General features: G+C 43.6%; 1 protein-coding gene across 1 annotated transcript in view; it reads right to left on the reverse strand.

The window, feature by feature from the left end:
* LOC138300177 (disintegrin and metalloproteinase domain-containing protein 9-like) overlaps window positions 1-26,028 on the reverse strand; it is a 587,087-nt gene that overhangs the window by 426,426 nt on the left and 134,633 nt on the right. The window contains exons 7-8 of the mRNA XM_069239149.1: window positions 20,498-20,563; window positions 20,343-20,414 (exon numbers count right to left, since the gene is read on the reverse strand). Of these exons, the coding sequence (XP_069095250.1) occupies window positions 20,343-20,414; window positions 20,498-20,563 (138 nt within the window). The remainder of the gene's footprint in view (window positions 1-20,342; window positions 20,415-20,497; window positions 20,564-26,028) is intronic.

Raw genomic sequence — 26,028 nt, forward strand, 5'->3', positions numbered from 1 at the left:
TGTATCTCTGTCTAGAGGAGATTCACAAACAGCTGGCTGTCAGTCTGACCCAAACAGGGAATCTACAAACAGGCAGTGTCACAGAATGGTTAAAGCAAGAAAATGCATACTTTCTAAAAGTGGCATTTTCAGACTAACAATCTAAAAAACAATTTTGGGAAAAGATGTATTTTTAAATTGTGAATTCAGAGACTCAAAACTCCATATTTCTATCTGCTCTGAAAGGGAAGCTGAAGTTTAAGAATATTTAAAGGCAGCCCCCATGTTAACCTTTGAGAAATATAGGGTGTGCAGCAGTGGAAACCGAATTTGGCATTATTTCACTGTTAGCACATGTAAAACACATCAGTGCATGTCCCACCTTTAACATACACTTCACCTTGCCCATGGGGGCTACGCAGGGCCTACCTTAGGGGTGCCTTACATGTATGAAAAGAGAAGGTTTGGGCCTGGCAAGTGGGTTCACTTGCCAGGTCAAATTGACAGTATACAAACTGCACACACCAACACAGAGTGTCAGGTCTGAGCCATGTTTCCAGGGCTACTTATGTGGGTGGCACAATCAGTGCTGCAGGCCCACTATTAGCATTTGATTTACAGCCCCTAGGCACCTCTAATGCACTTTACTAGGAACCTTCTAGTAAATTAAATCTGCCAATTACGGAAAAGCCAATTACACATACATTTTCAAATAGGGGGAGCACTTGCACTGGTCAGCAGTGGTTAATTGCCCAGAGTAACAAAAACAGCAAAAACAGAGTCAAGCACACAGCAACAACCTGGGGAGTAGAGGCAAAAAGTTAGGGTAGACCACACCAAGGATGCCAGGTTTAACAGGCACCATTCGACAAATCTGCAAAAAACTTTCTTAAGAGTACATCTACTTTGATTGCTTCAGGGCCATGTTTTGTGCAGATCTGTCAAAAGGGAGCCAAGAAAACGGAGGCCCCAAAAATGTCACTTCCTATTTTAATTTCCCAAGAGTTCTTTGCTCCTGTATGTTAAAAAAGTTGCTGAACAGAATAACACAAAATTTAGCATGAAAGTACATTTTTCATGCTAAGCCTATGCTTGGCGTACCAGAACTCCAGCATGACAATATAAGATCATATTACACGTTACTTGTTACTTTAAACCCTCTCTAACAATTAGCACTGATAGTAATTAGAATATTTGGTCTTGTTAACTTTCATGACCAATTATTGACAAAATAATAAAAAATGGTGAGAAGCAGTGGATTTATGCGATTCTGCTGCTGCAGCCCTTACCATATATTTACCACATAATTTACAGATTTCACTAAAATGTTTTTTTCTACTTCAAATGGCTGAAAATAACACTGCCAGAGTATTTAGCACATTGTTGTCCACATAATTTAGATAGCTTTGGCACATACTTTTGTATGGCATGGCGCATAATTCTAGTATCTGTGATGATCATACATTTCTGTAGAGGGGTTTGGAGGCTATTATTATGATGATTTTTATATATAGGGAACTTTGAAATGTGTTCTATTTTTCAAGGTTCCCTGTGGTATATGGACTTTTACACTAATGCATTTTGTGCACCAAAAGCATCCAACCATGATTTACTACCTAACAGGTTACATGCAACAGTTACTTCACACAGGGGAAAAAGCTTTCCTAATACTCTTGTAATACTCACAAGGTCTTGTTCCTTGCATTCTAGTATAGGGAAGATAAAGTTTGTTAAATTAAGTAAACATGAAAAAATACCATGACATAAACTATTGATGAAGTCTAAACTGTAGTAGAAAGACACAGTACCTCACAAGTGCACGTTTGACCCATTATGAGCAAGTTATATTTTCCTGTTAATGACCGTAAAGAGGGGGTTGAGCATGACTGTCTTGATGTAACTGAATTAGTTGCTCTTTCTAGAGCATGCTTCATTTCTCAACAGCTGAAAGTGGCATTTTTTACTGAAAGTCAGTATGAGTTTGGTGTTGTTCATGATCAGGTTTTATGACCTATTCTGGTTCTCCATCCCGAAACACTGACACAATTTATCATCTGTTGAATGCATTACATTTGCCACTAACAATTGCCAATGTAAAATGTATGGCACACAGGAAATCAATTGGTTATGTTACCTTAGGCAATACTTATGCAGATGAAGTGGCTAGATAATGCGACCTTAGTTGTACCTCCTTTAATGGAGAGTGGAACAGTGATATACGAGATGGGACAAGACAAAACTTCCTATTAACTCCTGTTGCCACCTGAGAAGAAGTGAAAAGATTGCTGGAAGAAGTGTCAAAGGAAGAACAGCAAAGTTGGATTAGACCAGGATGTGTAAAAAAAATAAAGATGATGTTTGGGTTTTAAGTGATAGAAGATTAGTGTTGCCAAATAGTTTGCTGTTCCTAGTGGCAAGACATTACCATGGACAGGCAAACATAGGTGGAGATGCAATGATCAGAACTTTTAGACAGACATCGGTTAATCCTAGGTTTAGAGTGATTGCTGAAGCCACATGTCACAGATGTGTTACCTGTCAACAGATGAATGTTGGGAAACACACAGTTGTTACACTTTGGCCCACATTTTAACATTGGCAGTAAGTGCCGCCTACCGCCGCGGTGACAGCCGCCAAAAGACCATCGCCGCAGCTAACATTCGTCCGCCATAATATAACCACAGATGGATCTCCACCACAAGAAGGGCGGAAATCCAGCTGTGGCCATGCTGGAGGACGGTGTTAAGGTGGCGCTGCTACCACCAGCAGTGCCATGCCATTAGACCGCCACCAGCTGCATTATGTCAAATAATACGGCCTGGCGGTGTTCTGCTGACGGTAGCAGTGCCCCGTCCGGGCCCCTGCCAGAAGACACCCTGGCTACAGGTAAGTTGTGTTTCCGACAGGGGAGGAGGGCGGGGGTGTTGTGTGTGTGTGTGTTGGGGTGTGTGCATGAATGTGTGAGCGCGTGCATGAATGCGAATGAGTGTGTAGTGTTGTTTGTGTGTGTGTGCATGTGTGAGAATGAGTGAATAAATGGAAATGTGAATGCGTGTCTGCATGTCGGTTTGAATGCGTGTACGGATGTGTGTGTGAATGAATGGATGTGAGTGAGTGTGTGAATGCATGGTGTGTGCCTGCGAGTGTGCGTGTATGTTGGAGGATTAGAAGGGGGGAGCGTGGATGGAGGGGGGTTGTCTGGTGAGTGTTAGAGGGGTGGGCCTCCTACCAGTGACAGGGAAAGAATTCCCTGTCACTGGTAGGGCCTACCGCCATGGTTTTCATGGTGTTACGAACTCCACGAAAACTATGGCGGTAGGCAGGGTCATAATGCCGCAGGCGGGACAGCAGCAGCCGCTGGGTTGGAAATTGTTATCTCCAGCCCGGCGGCTGCTACCACCATGGCGGTCAGTGTGGTACATTGGCAGGTTGGCTTCAGCCAACCTGCCAATTCCATAATGTGTCGGTATGTACTGCCAACCTGTTAGTGGTACTACTGCCACATTAAACAGACCGCCGGGGTCATAAGAACCCCCTAAGTCACATAGATAGGTTGGGAGGACCATTTAACAGAATGCAGTTGGAGTTTATCGAGCTACCAGTGTGCAAAGGATGACGGGCCAGATGTAGCAAAGGATTTGCGCGTCGCAAACGGCGAAAATCGCCGTTTGCGAGGCGCAAATGCCTCTTTGCTATGCAGAAATGCATATTGCAAGTCGGGACCGACTCGCAATATGCATTTCAGAATCGCAAATAGGAAGGGGTGTTCCCTTCCTATTTGCGATTCGGAGTGGAATGCAATACCATCAAGGGTATCGCAGTTACCATCCACTTCAAGTGGATGGTAACCCACTCGCAAATTGGAAGGGGTCCCCATGGGACCCCCTCCAGTTTGTGAATGGACCCAAAACATTTTTTTCAGGGCAGGTAGTGGTCCAAGGGACCACTGCCTGCCCTGAAAAAATACCGAAACTAAAGGTTTCGTTTTTTTTTTTTTAAGTGAAGCTCGTTTTCTTTTAAGGAAAACGGGCTACACTTAAAAAAAAAAACTGCTTTATTGAAAGCAGTCACGAACATGGAGGTCTGCTGACGACAGCAGGCCTCCATGTTTTCGAGTGCCTAGACTCGCTATGGGGCCGCAATTAGCAAACCACCTCATGAATATTAATGAGGTGGGTCATTGCGACCCCATAGCGAGTTGCAGACGGTGTCTGAGACACCGTTCTGCATACCAATTTGCGAGTTGTAAATTGCGAGTCGGAAGGACTCGCAATTTGCAACTCGCAAATTGGATTTTTCCTACATCTGGCCCTTAGATATGTCTTGGTCATTGTATGCATATTTGCCCATTGGGTGGGAGTTTATCCCACTAAAAGAAATGATAGTCTCACAGTGGCAAAGTTGTTACTTGGAGAGTTGATACCGCATTTTGGTTTCCTGAGTCACAACCAGGAACACATTCCAACAGTGAGGTCTTAAAAATGTTTTGTGCACCATTACAAGTTGAGCGAAGACTGCATTGCAACTACAGTATAGACCAGAGGCTCAGGTCTGGTAGAACAGATTAATAGAACTTTGAAGTCCAGATTGGCAAAAGTATGTGCATCCACAACACTGAAATGGCCAGATGCATTGACTCTTCTTTTGATGAATATGTCCAGCACCCCTGACAAGAAGACAGGCTTGTCGCCTCATGAAATTATCATGAGACGAGCTAAGAGATTGCCAGCAGTACCTACAAATGCGCTTGTGAACATTACAGATGACTTGGTGCTGGATTATTGCATAGAACTGGCTAACGTGGTGCATTCTTTGTCTCATCAGGTTGGAGAAGCAACAGCTCAACTGCAGCAGGAACTGGGTCATGATAAAGAAGCATGTAAGAAAAACATGTTTAGAACCATGTTGGAAAGGCCCTCACCAAGTGGTTCTCATGACAACTACAGCTGTAAAGTGTGCTGGTCTCCTGAACTGGGTATACACAAGCCACACTTGTAAAGTTCCAGGACCCCTTGATGAAACAGGGCCTGTTCCAGAAGGGTTGCTTACAGTGAGTCAAAGGTATACGGTTAGCCAAGCTGTTGGGAATGGACAAAGGGATGTCTCAGCACAGACTCGGCCTGATGGAGTTCTGAGCGAGTTGACAACAGTGAATGGTACAGAAGGGTCAAGACAGAATCAGTTGACTGATGCAAGCTCAGACGCAGACAAAACACCAGTCGTGTTAGATAAAAGAGTTTTACCCTGAGACAATTGGCCTAAAGAGAAAACTGAGCCTTAGAAACAGAAGAGTGAAGCTAAAGTGACAGTGATGCAGAAAGTTGAGTAAATAGAAGGTCAAAGAGAAAAAGAGTACCAAACCAAAACTACTTAGCACCTGAATTGACATATTTCTCAGCTGATTATTGGGAGCAGGAGTTTCTCACCTTTTGTGCTAGCAATCCAAATCCAGTTCGGCATTCTTGAGATTGACATTGCATTGGTGCTGAACTTTGAAATCTCATTGCCAATTGATGAACAGAGACATTATGCTTTGGAAATAATTATTAGTGATTGCAAACTATGCCTTTATTAGAGACATTTGAAATATTTTTTAGAAGTTTTGAAGATTTGCAAGTAGAAGAAATGCTTCATGAACTTTCTAGAAGATAAACAAACTTTGTGAATAATTACATTTTGAAAAAGACTATTTTTGATTACTTTGCTCACAAATAAAAAGGACTGAAAAGAGAGAGTGATAAAACAAGCCATTTTACATTTTTTGATTTTTGAATTCAGACTTTTTGGTATGGCTTTAGAGAACTCATGGATTTGATTCGAAATAGTAGTAAGTGTAGATACATTTGCGTAGGTTTAACAGTAGTTAAAGTTATTGTGATCATATTAATGCTTATAGGATTGAGTTTGCCTACAGCAAAAGATTCAGAAACAATTGCACCCACACTTGCTTCAAATTTAGAACTTCCTTTGTACATCAAAATTCTTTTTACACTGATGAGAAATACTTATGCCCTGATGGTGCTAGAGGAGAGTTATCAGCAAATGTGTATTACAAATTGTTGTATGAGTATGTGGAGACCATGTAAGTTAGGGACTGCTATGTGTGTACGCAGTTGCCTTCATCAGTAAGTGAGGGAATTACTTATCATCATTTACCCTTAACTTATGGAATTTCCTGTAGTCTGTTACTAACATTGTTTTATCAGGAAGAGTATTATCAATATTTTTTTATTCAAACTATGATTTGTCATTTAAAATTGTTCCCATTATGAAATACTTGAGTAGCATTTCAAAGGCAAAGAACATTGGTTACATAGGAGGTTTCTTTTAACCTACATTTACATTTGGAAGAGTATATGCACACAAAAATAATTCTGTCTGCATTCTTAGCCCAGTAGAGAAGGAATTGATTGGAAAAGTTGAGGAGAGAAGAAGGGATATGAAGGACAAAATAGAAAAAGGAGTATTTTTACATATTTGGGAAAAAGAAACAACACATTCAGTGGCTGGAAGTCAAGGATTCCTGGATACTGATTGGCAACGTGTAGGGAATCTGTGAATATATAGGCCTAGATCAAAGACTGACATACATTTTGTAGGTACTAGTGAATGTAGACATGTATTTTTTGTTTAAAAGTTTTTGGAATTTCATGCTGAATGGTCAAGACCCCGCAACACCAGATGTTTATTTCATATGTGGGAAGAATGCTTATTACAAGCTGCCAAAAGGCTGGTATGGTACATGTTACCTGGGAGTAGTTTTTCCAAAGATTTATCATGTGGAACATTTTAATGATCCAATTTGAAGTGAGAAACCAAACTCCAGAGTCAAAAGTGGAGTAAGTAGTTCAGAGGTTGTAGGAGATATTTTTGGGGCCTTAATTCCATCCGTAGGTATGATCCTGAATGACATCAGGATTAGAAAGTTGTCAATGATAATGAATAAGTGATCTACAGACAGCACAGGTGCCATATTGTTAATGGACACAGAGATGGAATCTATTAAATCAATGGTCTTGCGAAATCTTCTTGCTTTAAACATATTACTCGCAAAGGAAGGCAGAGTTTGCAAAATGCTACATGAGCAACAATGTTGGACATACACACTTGACAATATTAAGGAGATAAGAAAATATATTACTGATATGACTGACTTGAAAAGATTAACCACAACAGGTGGATGGGAAGCTATAGGTAATGATTTACAGCCACTGGTAGATAGTTTGGTAATGGGGAAAAGGTATTTTGGGAACCATTTTGAGACCCCTATTGATCATGGTCTTGTCTGCCCTAGTTGCAGTTGGATTTTACAAGTTATACAAGAAACTGTAGGAGAAAAGATCCAGGAGTAGACAGAGAAAAGAGGAGATAGAAATTGAGACTAGGAGAAGCCTGTACTACAGTAACATCAAGCAGTTAGAGGATTTCAGAAGATCTTACCTGAAATAAACCTCTGACATTTTGGGCTTTCTCATTGAAAATGAGAGTGGGAGTAATTTAAGATGGCTTAGTTTCAAACAAAGGGGGGGACTGGTGTAGTCTAAACTGTTGTAGAGCCCCTCGTGTCATAAAGATCCTCAACATTTCAACAGCTTATGCCCTTTGTTAATCCCAGTATTAATAGCTAAATGTAGACGTTGTACTGACACGCAATATTAATGTGCAATTGCTTGTATTTCAGAGTTCAACTTAGGTGGTATTGTGATTAAATTACACATTAGAGGATAAAATTGATGCTATAATGTAATTTAGATTTTAGACTAACAGTACATATCAAAATGGTATTGAATTTCTAATGATTAATGAGTTTAAAATGCGTTACAAAATGAGAGAAATGCACTTCTCAGTTGTACTAAATGAAATGCATTAATAAAGTCTTTTCATTTGAAAAAAATGTATTATTCATGTTAATGTAGTTTTATTAATGCTGAATTTATACGTTTGCGGATTACATGTATATATTGAATGTAATTTCATGTTTCTTGCCTTAGCATAAGTGAGGCCTGCAGAGTTTGCATTTCTGTGATCGCGGTAGAATACTGATTAATTTCCTAATGTGAACTTTCTTGTAGGTTACGTTCCTATGAGAAGACTAGATTTTGGCAATAGACCCCATTGTTTGAGCATAGAGATAATGTATTTTATCAGCTCTTGGAATACAACATTGAGTAACATGGACTGATTTCATAAACAAATATTTCAAATTTGTGTGGATTCACTTGGACGGAAGATGCTCTCATGGAAAGCTTGGGAAAGGAAGAGTGTGTTATAACTTGGAATCATGCGATTGGTTATTATTGGATAATGCCCCCCTTCAACGTAAACTGGACTGATACCCTTGGCGAATCAGAATGTTTGTGCCTTTTTGATATGCCAGTGACCATTTGGACTTGAGAAGAAGAAGAATCAGAACTCCTCAGTTCACAGAGGCTGTTCTGATGCTTGTAGATGCTTTGCTGATGAAGAGTCCCTGAATGCTGAGCCCTTTGGAGAGGTATCTTCCACTCTCCTTCTGCCCTTTGAAATGCCCTTTGATACTTAGAAATGTTATTCCCCTTTTAGAAGACTCTTGATTGATCTTCTGTCATGCTTACGTTTTTCCCTTATTTCTTCCTTTTATTTTTACTTAGTTGGTAACCCATAGCCCAAGATTACCTTTTCCAAATTATTTTTATCCCTTTTTGCTTTTGTCTTTTGCCCGCATGTGTTTATCCCACACATGTATTTCCCTAATTTGGAAAGTTGTAGGTTTTCCATTGCCCAGACAAATTGTGACTCTGCTAAATTGAATTGACTGATGATTGATAATGCTGAGCATTGCATAATATCTGTATCTCAGATATTTCTTTTAATGCTATGTATTGTCCTAATTGAAAGGCTTAGTTTTGTTAATGTTAGTTCGCATAAACTTATTTTGTTGCCTTGGACAACCCTTAGTGTTTATGTATCTTTATATTTTGGTATTGTGAATAGTCTACATGAAGGTGAGCTTGTGTTTGTAATAAATCCCTTAACTTTATTCCTGGGTGGAGTTTTCCTTCCAGGGTCACGTGTTTATTTTGATTGTGTCTGTATTGAAACTGTGTTAGTGGTTCTACAACACCACTTTCTGGGTCGAAATATCCATCCGCCTTGATGAATACAGATTCCTGCAAAGGATGAAAATGCTCCAGCACCATAAACGCAGGGAGGGAGGGGGGAGGCATCATGACTCAGTCGACGCTTTGCCTCTCGTGAGTCATGGCCTCTCCCAACACTCAGCATTGGTAATAAATAACATATTGCACTCTAAATATCTGTATATGTACTATATATCATGCAATGGCAATAACTATTGTGTAGTTATGATGAAGATTCACTTCTATTGAAAGTAACAGGACTTAAGCTCCAGCACAAACGACATCCCACCTTCACAAGACCTGTGCAACTCCCTCACCGCCTTCTTCCACCACAAGATCACAGACATCCATGACAGCTTCAACAGCCAGACCTCCCCGCCAATCACCAACTCCTCAGACTCTCCACCCACTTTCAACTACGACCCCCTGGTCGTCTGGGCCAAAGTGAATGAAGACGACACAATCAAAACCATGGGCACCATCCACTCTGGATCTCCGTCAGACCCATGCCCGCACCACATCTTTAACGAACCAAGTGCCACCATCGCACCCCACCTCCGCAAAGTCATCAACACCTCCTTCGAGACCGCGACCTACCCCGAGAGCTGGAAGCATGCTGAGATCAAACCCCTACTCAAGAAACCCATGGCAAACCCAAGAGACCTCAAGAACTTCCGCCCCATCTCCCTGCTCCCATTCCCAGCCAAGGTCATAGAGTAGTTCGTCAACAGCCAACTGACCCACTACCTCGAAGAAAACAACATCCTGGACTCATCCCAGTCAGGGTTCTGCAGCAACCATAGTCCGGACCCCCGCCCTCATCGCCGCCACCGACGACATCAGGGCCCTGCTTGACAACGGCAAAACCATGGCCCTCATCCTCCTGGACCTCTCGGCCGCCTTCGACACCGTCTGCCACCATATCCTACGCACACACCTCCACAACGCAGAGATCCGGGACAAAGCTCTGGAGTGGACCACCTCCTTCCTCTCCGGCAGAACCCAGAGCGTCTGCCTCCCCCGTTCTGTTCTGAAGCCTCCAAGATCATCTGCGGCGTTCCCCAGGGTTCGTCCCTCAGCCCTACACTTTTCAATGTCTACATGGCACCCGCTCACCCGCGTCGCCCGGCTGCACAACCTTAACATCATCTCCTACTCTGACGACACCCAACTGATCCTCTCCCTCACCAAGGACCCCCTCACCGCCAAATCCAACCTCCACAAAGGAATGAAGGCCTTCGCCGAATGGATGAGGAACAGCAAACTGAAGTTGAACTCGGATATGACAGAGGTCCTCATCTTCGGCGCCAACCCCTCAGCCTGGGACTACTCCTGGTGGCCGACTGCTCTGGGAGCAGCCCCAACACCCACCAACCACGCACGCAACCTGGGCATCATCCTCGACTCAACACTCTCCATGACCAAGCAAGTCATCGCTGTCTCCTCAGCCTGCTTCAACACCCTCTGCATGCTCTGCAAGATCTACAGATGGATCCCCACAGATACAAGGAGAACAGTCACCCAAGCCCTCATCAGCAGCAAACTTGACTACGGAAACACCCTCTACGCATGAGCCCTGACCAAACTCCTCAAACGACTGCAACGCATACAAAACGCCTCCGCACGCCTGATCCTCGATGCCCACAGCAACAGCCACATCACTCCCCTTCTGAGAGACCTACACTGACTCCCCGTCAACAAAAGGATAACCTTCAAGCTCCTCACCCACGCACACAAGGCACTCCACAACACTGGTCCAGCCTACCTCAACAGACGACTCACCTTCTACACCCCGTCCCGACAAATCCGCTCAGCCGACCTTGCCCTCGCCACCGTCCCCCGCATCCAAAGAGCGACTACCGGAGGCAGATCCTTCTCCCACCTCGCCGCCAAGACCTGGAACACCCTTCCCTTTCCCCTACGACAGACCGAAGACCAGCTGACTTTCAGGAAGCGTCTCAAAACATGGCTATTTGAGCAGCAGTAGCATCCTCCCCCCTTGAGTGCCTTGAGACCCTCACAGGTGGTAGTGCGCTCTACAAATACACTGATTGATTGATTGATTGATTGACTTAAGAACGCAACACCATTAAATAACAACACATATACAGAGAAAAATGTGATACTGAATCCATAACAGTCATTTAAAAATATCAATGGAGAGGTGGCGTGTAATGTCACCATCGATGTTTTGGATGTGCTAGCTCTTAGATAATCTGTATGACAGTGGCACACAATTTCGGAGGTCAGGGGCAGTGTTGCCCTCAAGGGCTATGAGTTAATGTGTCCCTGGAGACAAGATTCCAAACAGCTTTTCAAAATACAGTCAGTAAGACAATATTGACTCAAAAAGGGATTTTGAGATGAGAAATTTAGAAAAGACTGTGAAGGTTTATTAAAATTTCAAGTGCAATACAGGAAATAAAGAAGTGCTAATGTATTCATTGAATCAGTCATGGTACACAGATATTTGCCACAAGGGCTATCAGTTACAGGAATGAGGAATTAATAAGCAAAGTCTGGAGGGAACAGGCGACACAGAAAATCGGACAGCATCCCTGATAGAAAACCAAAGTCTCAGAAGGCGTCTCTGTGGCTCACACCCAAATCTGAGGGTTTACATAACCAATTTCACCATAGAAAATAATGGAAACTGCAAAGTTAGCATGGTGCGAGCAAAAGCATCCTTATTTTGTCAAATCACAATAAAGTATTTGAAAATGTTACATAGTCCTACCAACTTAACACTAACCCACCACATGACTATTGATTTGTCCCTTCTGACCTAATGTCATCGGAGGTTGCAGAACAAAGATATCACATTAAACATTGGAAAGATCCATGAATGAATGCAATACAGTGTGAGCAGGAAGAGCCTTGGAAAATAACAAAAAATGCTTCCTCAGTGGTTTCTTCGAAAACAACATGTCACACAAAATAAACAACGCACATCTTGCTGTGTATGGTGTCAAGTGAAATGTAATCACACAATAAACATTATGAAATAGCAGCCATATTTACAAAGATGGAGTTGAGGTGTAACTGAGACCTAGCCAGAAAACACATAGGAACGATTTTGTTTCACATACTATGTTAATACAAAGATATAATTTAAATGTGAAATAACATCCACAAAATCCACCCTCTGATGATTACATCATCACTAAACCCCAAACTATTTACAATACAGTATGTACCACTTCCTGAGTTGCCCCAAGCACAAACCCCTCTATTCCTGGAGAGTCACTACTACTTATTGATATTGAGAGGGAAGTCACCACATGGCAATTGTCCCTGATCCTTGGCATAGGCTCCTTGTGCTTCTAAAGACGTGATCTGCCTCACCAACCTGGCATGGTGGTGACTGCGGAGTGATGCAGTAGATATGAAAACATTATTGGTGGCCATGCAGCAGAGTTTAACATCCATCAAAACTAAAATGAACACTGTGTGTAGTAGAATGGATTCCATAACGCACAAGCTAGACAAACAAGATGTGTGCATCAAAGAAGCAGAACAATGCCTCTCCACAGTAGATAACATGGGATTGTCCCATGGTGACCAATTACTCAACAAGGAAAAAGTCCTGAAATGCAAGTGCGCAAAGAATGAGAACCTGGAAGTGAGATCTCGCCGCAATAACCTGAGCATTTTATTGCCAGAATCAACAAACACAGGCAAAATTGATGACTACATTGAGCGGCTCCATACCATCCTCTTTGGTGCAGACTCCTTCTCTAAACTACTCATAGTTGAGCATGCCCACTGTGTACTGTTGGCTGCTGGCTCATCCTCCCCCAGGGGTCCTGTGTAACCAATTATTGCTAGCCTGCCAAAATATAGAGATTGCGACACCGCCCTGTGCCTGGTGAGAGAAAAACAAACTCTGCAATTTGATGGCAATGAGGTGACCACCTACTCTGATTTCACCATTGCAGTCCAGGAAGAGAGGAGAACAATTATACCAGTTAAACAGAAACTGAGACAGGCCGCCATCCCTTACGCAATGCTCTATGCAGCCCGCCTTTGTGTTTTTGTCCAGGGCAAGGATTATTCCTTCACCAGCCCTCAACTAGTTACAGAGTTCCTGTGCCGACACTCTATCTGCACCTCTCTGATTATGCCACTTGCCACCCCGTCCAGGTCCTCCGCGCCAACATCAGATGTGAGCTGAGACACCATCTCTACACTGCTATCACCTAATTCGGCAGATGTTCATGGTTGATGTCAGCTGTTGGCTTGCCATTTACTTTGATATACACATGTGACCTGATCACTGCTTCTATGTCTCCATATCTAGGCATACCAAGCTAGGTGAGACGATACTGGGATACAGGACCTTCCTGGACACCTTATGTACATGAGGATGACCCCGCCTAGCCCCCGGGGCTTCCTCTACAGGTTACCCCCGGTTTAGACAGTTGATATTGAGTTTGTATAATTTTCTTTGTTCCTTATTTTACCATTGAGGGCTCCTCTGATACACTTGTGTGATCCTATTGCCTGTTGCTCTTTTTCTCTTCCTTTTATTATTCTTTTTTCATCACTGTTCTTATTCTTCTCCTTTATCTCTTTACATTAAGCTGCATACTGATGGTATTCCCACCAAAGCACTGGTATGGCTTCTTCCGCGCCTGCAGCTTTTAGTAGGTTTGATGGGGAGGGATACGTATACCTGGCAGGTTTGGGCCATCAGTGTGGGTGGAGGGGGGAAGTGGGACTGTTTGATAGGTTCTGTTGTGTTCACTGCTGCATCATGCTGATACTGCATTGGTCTCATCATGTGCCTTCCTACGTTTCCACTTGCTGCATTGATCCAATCCTTAAAAACCTATTACCACTAGGACTGCTGCACAGATAACTTCCTCTCACACAAAATATAAATGCCTCACATGGAAGGTGAGAAATCTTGGCAATCTGTGAAAGCGCAGACATATCTTATCATATTTGGACTGGCATAGCATTCACATAGCCTTCTTGCTAGAAACACACCTGATCGAGTCTTCCAGTGCGTCATTCTCTGCATGCTGGGCTTTTCATAGGCAATTCTCCACATACTCCTCTTAAACAAGAGGTACTGTTACACTCATTCGCAGAGGGGTGCTATATGTTCCACAGAGATCACTAAACCATACTCAAGGCCGTTACTCGATTATGTGGGATAGACTGAATTTGTATGCTATCATGCTACTGAATTGCTATGGCCCCAAACACAGACAATCCCACATTCTTTGGCTGTCTTTGCAGGCAAATTACAGATAAAGGCTCATCCCTCATTCTATGGGGGGATGATTTAAATGTTGCCCTGAACACAGCCATCGACCAATCTCATATCCAATCCACTTCCCACAATGCTGCGGCTTGTCATACACAAGATATCATGGAGGATCATGATTTATTAGATGTTGTCCTCCCTCTGACAAGGAGGGCACATTTTATTCAGGGGTGCACAACAGCTGGTCATGCCTGGACTATTGGCTTGTCTCCATGGGGGTGCGGTTATGGATCCATGAAGTCTCTTATCTTGCATACATATTCAGATCACTCTTCTGCCTTAATGGTGTTGCAACTACCTACCTGGGCTCCAGAGAGTTTGACATGGCTACTCTCCCCTACCATGCTCCGGGATGTTCCCTTTCACAAGAAGCTATGACATGAGATTGTTGATTTTTTCAAGAGAAACACTGATTCCGTGCCTGTGATGGGCTCTGTATGGGTGGCCTTCAAAGTCACAATCTGTGGAATGTGCCTTGCAAAGAGTGAGAGACTGTTGCGCTCAATGCACAACCACTTGAGCCAACTTGAGGGAGAACTTAAATGACTCGAGGCACAGCTGGGTGATGCAGGTGATCCTAATTTATCCCAGCAAATTAGAACAACCCTCTCTGAGTTTCAGGAAACTGCCAAAAGGGAATGCCTCTATTGAGGTAAATATGCCAAGGCTGGAGCATAGGGGGTAGGCGAGTGCCCAGGGTGTACCCTGCCTTGCATGACCCAGAAACCACCCTCTGCCAATGGCATTCTTAAGGTGCAGGGTGAAGATAGGCTACTCTATAGGGGTACGATGGAGATCACTATTTTATGGCTTTCTCTATACATCTCGCAGATCAGAACTCACGGGCACTGACTCCTATCTAGATGACGTAGCTCTGGGCTGGCTGAGTGACACTTCCTTGCCCATAATTTCACTGATAAGGAAATTAGAGAGTCGTTCATGCAACTGCAAGCCCGTAAGGCTCCAGGGCCCGATGGCCTACTGGCAGATTTTTATAAGACCTATGTTGGCCTATTAATACCAATACCAAAATCCATATTTCAGAAGGTGAAGATGAATAGCCTACATCCCCCTCTATGCATGAGGCTATGATCATTGTCCTGCTTAAGCCGGGTAAGTCACCTGATATGTGTGAATTTTATAGGTCATTGTCTCTAATTAACTGTAATGTTAAAAGATTAGCTAAAATATTTGCTAACCAACTCTCCCTTCTCATGCCGTTCTTAGTAAGGCCTGACCAGTCAGGTTTTATACGCTGGCAGTCCATGTCCCATAATCTAAGGACATTATTTGCTTTGATGCAAGACATTGATACGGTTTTTGCAACAGTGGCAGCTTTTCTGGATGCCCAAAAGCCTTTGAATCCCTTGAGTGGGATTTCTTAATGACTCCTCCACCGGATGGGACTCCCCAATTAATTCATATCCTGGATTGCCCTTCTACACTCACAACTGGTAGCAAGATTTAGGATCAATAGTTCAGTCTCCTCTCCCCTGAGTATTACCAGGGGCACATGACAGGGTTGTCCTCACTCACTGCTAGTTTTTGCTCTAGCAATAGGGCCACTGGCAGCCAAACTATGCCAGAGCCATTGGGATTATACACTTTGTTACCCATCCAGGCATTTGTTTAGTTTCACTATATGAGGACAACATTAACCCTTTTTTGAGAGATACACAGATAATGTCCTCTGAGAATTTTTCTGATTTGGGGAGCTATCCATTGTGCAGTTTAACTAGGAAAAGTCCCTCCTCTTCCCTCTCCCACAAGCCATGCAACCTTCCATCCCAGACTTCCCTCTGCAGTTGTGTCACTTTGAACCTAAATATCTGGGGGTGGTAATCTTCAGGGGCAGAGAGGAAATTATCAGGGCAAACTATAGCACAGCACTATCCATGATTACTGAAAGTAATAGTCGCTGGCTTTCCCTGCCTCTGTCACTTGCTGGTCATATTGCACTAATGAAAATGATCATATTACCTACATTTTTATATCTTATCCTTAACCCACCTCTCCCACTGAGACGCTCCTTCTTCTAGTCGCTTAAGACTCCCATTCCCTAAGGGAGGGGTCGAGGCACCAGCTATGGAGCTGTACTAATTGCGCACCCAAGACCATTATGCCATCTATTGGTACAGACCTACTCCATTCCTTCCACATTTGACTGCATAGCAGGGATATATGGCCCCTGTTCCCCCATCCTCACACTTGGGGTCATTACCGGCTTCAACCGCATTAGTCGACTCCACGGCCACAGGTACCTCTAATATGTGGAATAGGCTGGCCCAAAAACTAGGTAAACCATTGCTATATTCCCCTCTTTTTCTGCTCCATTATCATCCACTACTACCGGTCACATATGAGAATGCCTGCAGACAATTACTCCAGAAACGTGTATTTCAACATTGGGGGGATCCCGCACTGATTTTTTTAGTGGAGGGTTGCCATCCCCATTATGCATCTTTCTGTATACTAGACGACGATATAATGTGAAAGCTGTCACCCAGGACTTCCCTCATGAACCTCTGAGTTTAGATATCCTCCATACCTTACTACAGGTTGAAACGCCAAAATATTTAGTTCCCTCTTATATCATGCAGTGTAAACTGAGGCGCCTTATGATTTGGGACAGGCCCAAGACCAGTGGGAAGTGGATATAGCATCCACCCTTCCAGATGATCAATGGAAATACTGTTGTGTACAAACAGGGAGGATTGCTTCTAGCAGTAGAGTCTGCAGTATTCAATATAGGTTTCTCCACAGAATACCACTACTGGTTCTGCCCAGGTGACAAATGTGGCAGGTGTAGAATGGTTAGGCCAGATTTTCCTCACCTTGCATGGGCATGTGGGCCAATGCAGGCTTTGTGGGGAGAAGTTTCAACAGTGCTGGCTGCAATGATAGGTCAAAATCTGACACTCACCCCTCTCTTGGTTCTTTTAGGGCACACGGGGGAGGTTGAAGCAAGATTCAGGAAATGTGTGACATTGGCCCTCCTCTTTGCAAAGTGAAGGGTGGCTTGTTGTTGAGGATAGGGGAGGGGAGGGTATATACCAAAAAAAATGTGATATGTTGGGTTTTTCTCTTTGTACTTAAAGAGGGCAGGCGAATGGGATGGGGCGGGATGAGCTGTTTTCATTATGCATACAATCAAAATCAGCATAACTGATGTTGCACTTTGTTTTTCATTGTCATTGTTGATTAACAAAAATTAACAAAGACATTTTCCAAGAATAAAAATCAATAGAAAAATCAGACAGCATACCCAGGACAAACCCAAAGTCTCGAAGAAATCTCTCAGGGTCACCCCAAATATGAAGATTCACAAAGCCAATTTCACCATTGAAAATGACGGAAACTGCAATCAGATGGTGCCAGCAAAAGTATCCTTATTTCAGCAAATCGCAAATGCAGTATTTAAAATGCCAAAATGACAGTCGCAACTCGCACTTAACAGAAGGGGCGTGGTGGCACACGTGCGCAGGGGGATGGAGAGGAGATAATTTAATTAAATAAAAAATAATAATAAAGAAAAAAAATTAATAAATAAATATGGATTTTGGTATTGGTATTAATAGGCCAACATAGGTCTTATAAAAATCTGCCAGTAGGCAAGGGAGAGAGGAGAAATTGAAAATGGATGGTGAGGAGGTGGGGGGAGGCGGGAGGGGCCGCGGGGACGCAGTGGCAAGGGAAAGAGGAGAAATTGAAAATGGACGGTGAGGAGGTGGGGGAAGGCGGGAGGAGCCGCGGGGACGCAGCGCCAAGGGAAAGAGGAGAAATTGAAAATGGACGGTGAGGAGGTGGGGGGAGGCCCTTTAGTAATTTGTCTGACTGACTGTGAGTGGTGATTGGCAAGATCACTGGTGCTGCTGACCCAATGGTCCAGCCCCCAGTGGCTCTGGAAAGCCATTGGTAGCACGGTGAAGACACTCTGGGCCGTAATTATACTTTTTTAGCACCGCATTTGTGTCGCTTTTTGACGCAAATGCGGCGCTAAAAGGTATAAATATGGGCCTCTGTGTGATATAACATCCAATGAGATGGGTGCACAATACTAATTCACTGGCTTATGTGTTGGTTGGCCATTAACCAATTGAAGTGGTCTGCCAGGATATATCTGTAGCTGTAGGACATTCATTTGCTAGGATACCCTTAAGCCCTATAGGAGAAGACTACTGGACTGCTAGCCAAGTAAATGACCACCACTGAAAAGGAATAACAGAACAGATGTACGAAATGTCCTATTTTGCACTTCCTAAATAAGAAATCGCTATTCAGGAAATGCAAAATGGAATATACAAAAAGAGATTTCTTCTTAATAGCGATTCCTACAGACAAGGAATTTCTATAGGAAAACTCTATTTGAGAAATGCTACACCATTCATTCCTTTGGTCCTATTACTAACAGGAAATCACGAATTAGGAAATGCAAACCCGAGGGTGCCTAGGGGCCTGTGCCCTCCCCCCCTTAATGCACCACAAAAAAGTGGTGCACATGTAAAGCGCCCAAATGCCCTAGGGCCATTTGTGAGCTACATGGCACTTTAAAAATGCATTTTGAATGCATTTGTTAAACCTGCACATGGTTACCATCAACATGGAGCTGAATAATAGAGTTTTCTAAATCCCCATTTCACATTTAGAAAATGCTTTGTACGTGTGCTTTGGAAATGGCAAATAATTTGCGATTTCCAACTTGGGAGTCACAAAATGAGACATCTACTGGGTAAACATTGCATTTTGTGATTCCCTATTGGCCTTTGTACATCCAAAAAAGCAATTTAGAATTTCTTAGTGGACCAAACTGTGATTCAGTCCGTTAAGAAATGCTAAATTATTTCGTACATCTGGTCCAAGATCTTGTGTCGATGGACTGAACCCTACAGAGTGCCTCTCACAGGGTATATTTTTACCGGCTCCCCAAATACATCTCATCTAACCAATTGTGCTACAGACTTTGGGCTAGATCCTACTTATAGGACGCCATTAAAAGAGAATGGTATACCCTTGACTCATGAGGTAGGACAGGCTAGTCTAACAGGAAGGAATACCACAGATCAGGAAAGGAGGAGACATCACGCCTCATGTGTTTAGGCTTTGTTAAGTCACAGTTGTCTACTACCTCAAGTGGTGAATATGGTTTACTGTGTCAGTTTGACAGTCAGTCATTTCTTAAGGGGCTTATCGTACTGAAATAATGCATTGACTGATAAGCCAACTGAGGAGCTGGTTGAGTATCTTGACCTCTATGTACAGGATGCTAGCTATTGCCACATATGTACTTCATAAAAGAATATTAAAGTGGAGGCACACAGATCACATAGAAAGAACGTGGGCAATGTAACACATTTCACATCAAAAGGCTGTTGTGGCATAGGGAGAAATCGATAATATACTGGAGTTACAGATCACTTTAATACATTCTGATAGTGCTTCCAGATCTGGAAAGTTACCTCATTATAAAGTGTTTGGTGTTGGAAAAAGATATTAAGCACAATGTTTCACTTTTTGCATAAAGGCTGTATATCAAATATTCATCGGCAAATGCAACAGTACGAAACCAGAACAATATGATAGCTTGCTTATTCGTACATTTTACTGGAATGAAAAGACAACATCTAAATACTACTGCACCATAATGAGCATGTCTGTGGGAATATGGACAATACATCTGAGGAAATGGCTTCCATTCTTAACCTTTACCACCTAGGCAAACACACACCCGCTAGATTCCCGCTGATTATACATATATTGGTTTTATGTCATTTCTTACTCCACAACTGTACGTTCTTTCCTCTACTTTTCCCAACTCATATATTTGATTAATATATAATTCTTTAAATTTATAAATCAAAGTTAAATAGAATGCAAAGACTTCATGTAAAACCAAAAGAAAAAAAACTGACTTACGACAAAGTAGGAAAGCCCCTATGCTAGGATTAAAATTAATTGATAATCATACATACCGCACTAACAGTATTAACCAGCTCAAAGACGTCCTTCTTCACTGCAGTTTCATTAGATCCCAGTATCTTGTACTGTACAGACAAGAGAGCATGTTAGAGTGTACAGCCATCTGCCACCACTAGTCACATTTGTCATCAAGGAGATGACGGCTTACCCTGTAATTGTCCACCATCATGCTCAGCTCCACAGTGCTTGTTACCGGGAGCACGGCTCGCTTCCTCTGTAACCAAGGGATACATAGTTTATTACAGCATTTGCATTCGCAATGACAGTAAAGCAAAAAGAGAACACTACTCCTTCATCACAAGGTAACAGAAACATAGGTAGTACAATAAAAACACAGACCCTGCTTATTATTCTGTATAATCATTTTGTCACAGTCATTTTCCCTCACTGAGTCCACCTGTGTGAAGGTATATTTCTTCCCCTGGTGCTCCACTCACAGATGAACTGTGAGAGAAAGTGGATTATTAGTTGGGGTAGGTGGCAGTCTACACAAGTAATAATGTCACTATTCTTGTTAGGTCCAGTACACTTTCAGTGTTTATACCTGAGCTCAACCCTTTTTAGTTACTGAACAGTGCAGACAGGCTGAACTTAAGAAAATAGGTAAGGCATTTGAAAGAACCAAAACAGTTAAAAAGTAAAAAGAAACACAACACAATATAAATACCACACTACTTTATGAATAGAGAGAATAATCTAATGAACAAAACAACAGTAAAATGAAAGAATCCAATTACGGGAATTAGACATTTGAATTTGTAAATGTTAAACTTAAAAATAGCACTAAAAAGGGTTAATCAGAGAATCCATAAACTGCCATCTAATTGCACCGACTGCGATGTAGTGTGTAGTGTTGTGTAAGAAAACTGCTTGTGCGTGCCACTTGTCCCAGAACATGGAGCTCTACTGCTGGAGGTGGATACAACCAGGTGACAGAAGCACAAAAGAACACCTGAAAACACAGCAATTCAGATACAAGGAAAGGTGACCTGCTTACCACAACCGATTAAAGAGAGTCATCATACTGCTGCTGAAAGTGGCCCCACGAGAAGTGCCTGGGGCTGTGCCTAAGGAGTGTCCATACCTGATGTGGTGAGAGGCCCAGTAGAAGGCCATTCTTCAATTGGAGACCAAGAAAGAGGCCATATTTCCAGCAGGCATAAAAGATGACCCAGAGGCCATTGATATCACAGGGACAGGCTGATGGTATGAATGGAATAGATCCTCATAGATGGTTGATGGAGTCTGTTAGAGCTGGCATCCTTGGCATGGTTTCCCCTAACTTTTTGCCTTCTGACCTCCTGTTTTTCTGACTTCATTTTAGCTGGCAGGATCATGTGTTTTTTACCACTGCTGACCAGTGCAAACGTGTAGGTGTTCTGTACTCTAAAACATGCTGACACTGGCTTGCCCACAATTGGCATATTTAATTTACCTGTAAGTCCCTAGTAAAGTGCCCAGGACCTGTAAATCAAATGCTACAAGTGATTTTGCAGCAACGATTGTGCCACCCACAACTGTAGGCCTTCAAACATGGCGAGGAGAACCATTCTGTGATGGTTTGTAAAGTAAAAGGAAATGTTAAGTGAGCTACGGCAAAAAGACAAAATGGCTGACCAAACGTTCCAGAAGCGATGCTCCTGCACGCCCACAAGGCCAACCAAGCACATCAGTTGAGACAAACTGACACCAAAAGAAGTCGATCATCAACTAAATCATTGTTGAAAAGTGTGTCAGGATCCGTATCAAGTGAAAGTAAAGCAAATTAATTTACAGTGTCAATGTTTTCCTCTGAAAAATGTGCACAGGTTAGACTGAAAAATACCAGTCAAACAAAAGTCACCATGAAAAAGCGCCAAACATAATTCAAATATTGTCCGAAGATTACACTAAAATTAAACAGTTGTTCCATACTTTTCATCATCAACAGTTGAGCATTGATAAACATAATGCCTGAGGAGAAATATAATGCATTTCCTTTGCCATGAATGATACCATTGAAACCCAAAGTATATACATGGACTGCATCACCCCCCTTGAAAAGTAAAGGTTAATTCGTAGTGACTATGAAACACAAGAACACAAAAGGGTAAGCGCCCACTCACATGCTTCTAGGTACTAAATCAAGTGCCTGTTTACTCAGTTTCAGCACAGCTGCTGATATGGATCTGATCTCAGTGAACTGCAAAATGAATGGTCATCACGAAATAGTAAGTCATTTCCCTTCATTGTTTCTTGGGTTAGGAAAACTTAAGGCTATGAAAACCCAATTGCATGTTAATAAAGATGTCTGTCCTGTTGCTCAAAGACACAGAAGAATTGCATTTCATTTACAAGAAGCTGTTTAAAAGAAACTTGAATCCTTACATAAGCATGATAAAATTGAGCATTCTACTCGTCCAATGCCATGGGTTTCTCCCATAGTGGTAGTGCTCAAAAAGGACAGTAAAGGGGGTGTACACACCTGTGTGGATATGTGTCAAGAGAACAAGGCAATTGAAAGAAAACAACATCCTGTTCTGCACATTGCTGACATGGTAACACAATTTAATGGGGCAAAAGTCTTCTCTTGCCTTGATTTAAACAAAAGATATCATCAGTTAGATCTCAAAGAGAATTGCAGGTGCATTGCAACCTTTTCTACACATATTGCTCCGTTTTGGTACAAATGACTAAGGCCCATATTTATACTCTGTTTGCATTGAATTAGTGTCATTTTTTTTACCGCTAATTCAACGCAATTCTAACTCCATATTTATACTTTGGCGCTAGACCCGTCATGCGCCAAAGTTATGGAGTTAGTGGCATTTTTTTACAGTGAAAACCTACCTTGCGTTAATGAGATGCAAGGTAGGAGTTCCGGGCAAAAAATGCCTCAAACGCCTGATCGCCTTATTTATCCTCCCGTGCAAAAATCACACATGGGAGGAGGAGGGCCGTAATTAATGGTGCTAAGCCTGTTTAGCACCATTATTTAACACCTGGGTATGGGAAGGCGTTAGGGGACGTGTATGCAGATTTCCATGGTCAGAGACCATGGAAATTGCCCACAGGTGCCCTTCCCTGTCCCCAGGGACACCCCCACCCACCCCTACCCATACCAGGAGGCCACCCACAGTTGGGGGACCCATCCGAAGGTAAGTCCGGGTAGGTGTTTTATTTTTCTGTCCAACGCCGCTCAGGGGCCCTGACTTGGGGGCCCCTGCAGGCGCTGGACAAAAGTCCCCTGGGCATGGCCATTGGGCTGGTGGGCATGGCTCCTGTCTTTACTAAGACAGGAGCCATGTCCATGGGGCTTGTGCGCCAGAAAATGGCGCTACACTGCTTAGAGGCAATTTATTTGCCTCTTAACCATGTAGCTCCATATTTTGGTGCCCAAGTCCCGGTCCCCCCTATGCCTCCCAGGCCCTGTTAGCATCCTTTGTAAGGATGCTAACAGGGCCTTATGCCCGCTAGCACCATTCCTTAAATATGGAGTCTAGGAATGGTGCTAGCTGGCGCTATTCTTTTTGCTGCAAACCTGCACTAATGCAGGTTTGCAGCAAAAAGTATAAATCTGCCCCTAAAACCCTTATTTAGAACTCGGAGGACGGGTTCTCCATCACAGCGGTGATGGATAACCCATCCACTGAAATCTAAATCCCATTATGTCCTATGGGATTTAGATTTTGGCAGACAGGATATCCGTCTTCGTTGTGATAGAGTACCCAGTCTGCCGAGTTCTAAATCAGGCCCCAAGCTTTTTTGGTCTACTTGACAATTGATATCAAATGATGGTGATTGTGGAGGAATGCCCCTGCTTTCTATTAATAGATCTCTCATCTATCACTGAGGAAAGAGTCATCAAGAGATCAGATGGCATCTTTGCGTCGTGGGGCATTTCTGCAATTTTCAAATCTGACAATGACCCACCTTTGAATAGTCGAGAATACAGAGACTTTCTCAATCTGCTTAATGTGAAGCATCAGAAGAGCACTCCTCTTTGCCACAGGCTACTGGCCTTGTTGAACCTTTCTTGAGTACACTAAAGAAAGCTGGTCAGCATGCTGCTTTAGAAAAGCTCAACTTCAAGACAGTCTTCAATTCTACCCTTTGAGCTTATCATTAAACTCCTCACTCCACCACAGGTGAAAGTCCCGCAACGTTGATGTTCGGGCGAGAAATGAGGACCAAGTTACCTCAGTGGACCAACACTAGATCAAGAACTGATGAAGAGACCCGTGCAAAATACTTGGATCGTAAAGAAAAAAATAAGGTCTATGCTGACAAGAGACGACATGCAATGGACATTGGCGGTCATTCTGACCGCGGCGGTCGGCGGTCGCCACCTGCCAAGCGGTTCCCGCCGAAAGACCGCTCCGCGGTCAAAAGACCGCGGCGGCCATTCTGGCTTTCCCGCTGGGCCGGCGGGCGACCGCCAGAAGACCGCCGGCCGGCCCAGCGGGAAAGCCCCTTCAACAATGAAGCCGGCTCGGAATGGAGCCGGCGGAGTTGCAGGGGTGCGACGGGTGCAGTGGCACCCGTCGCGATTTTCACTGTCTGCAGAGCAGACAGTGAAAATCTTTGTGGGGCCCTGTTAGGGGGCCCCTGCACTGCCCATGCCAGTGGCATGGCAGTGCAGGGGCCAGTGGCATGGGCAGTGCAGGGGCCCACAGGGGCCCCACGGCACCCGTTCCCGCCATCCTGGTTCTGGCGGTGGACACCGCCAGAAACAGGCTGGCGGGAAGGCGGTCGGAATCCCCATGGCGGTGCTGCAAGCAGCGCCGCCATGGCGGATACCCTGGGCCAGCGGGAAACCGGCGGGAAACCGCCAGCTCCCCTTTTCTGACCGCGGCGGTCAGAATCGCCCAGGAAGCACCGCCATCCTGTTGGCGGTGCTTCCGCCGCCCTCCCCCATGGCGGTCATGGACCACGAGGGTCAGAATGACCCCCGTTGTCTTAAAAAGAGGAGATCAAGTGCTCGTCCGTCAGCCGAGAAAACGTAAGTTTGATGTTCCATTTGATGCCAAGCCATTCCATGATGTAACCAGCAAAAGACAAATGGTGACTGTTCAATGTCCTGGCAAATCCATTACACAAGGTTCCTCGCATTTCATGTGGCTAAGCGCTCTGCAGATACTGATGTCAACATAGAGACTGGTTAAAAAAGGACAATTTGAAAACCTCAGACTGCTGTTGTTCCTACATCACCAGTGCATATCATGAGCACTGTTGCTGATTCCCAGTTTCTGAAGACACAATCAAGACAAGTCACCAAAGTGCCAGGAAGGCTTATTAAAGAGTTGTGATTGTGTATGTTTGTAAAAATGTTTTTTTATTTAACAGAGGGAAGATGTAGTGTCATGTGAGTGTGAATGATGGAATCAGTCGCGGCTCACTGGGATTCCTGGGGGCGGGGTAGGCGCACGGGGGTAAATCAATAAATTTAAATTAAAATATATATTTTTTTTTAAACTTACCTTCTCCTCCGTGCGTCACTCCTCTCTTCCATGTCATTGCTGCACGCAGGCACAGGCTCCCAGCCTGCCCTGATGCTGCTCTAAGCAGCGACAGGATTGGCTAGGAGCACCCTGGCTGGGTGATCCCAGGCAGACTGCAACGGCATTGCTGAGCTGCAGAGAACCCTGTGCGAATGTGTGCTTTGCCGGCCCAAGACAGCCAGCCAAACATACATGTGTA

Source organism: Pleurodeles waltl, chromosome 6 (genome assembly GCF_031143425.1).
Source record: "Pleurodeles waltl isolate 20211129_DDA chromosome 6, aPleWal1.hap1.20221129, whole genome shotgun sequence".
Taxonomy (NCBI): domain Eukaryota; kingdom Metazoa; phylum Chordata; class Amphibia; order Caudata; family Salamandridae; genus Pleurodeles; species Pleurodeles waltl.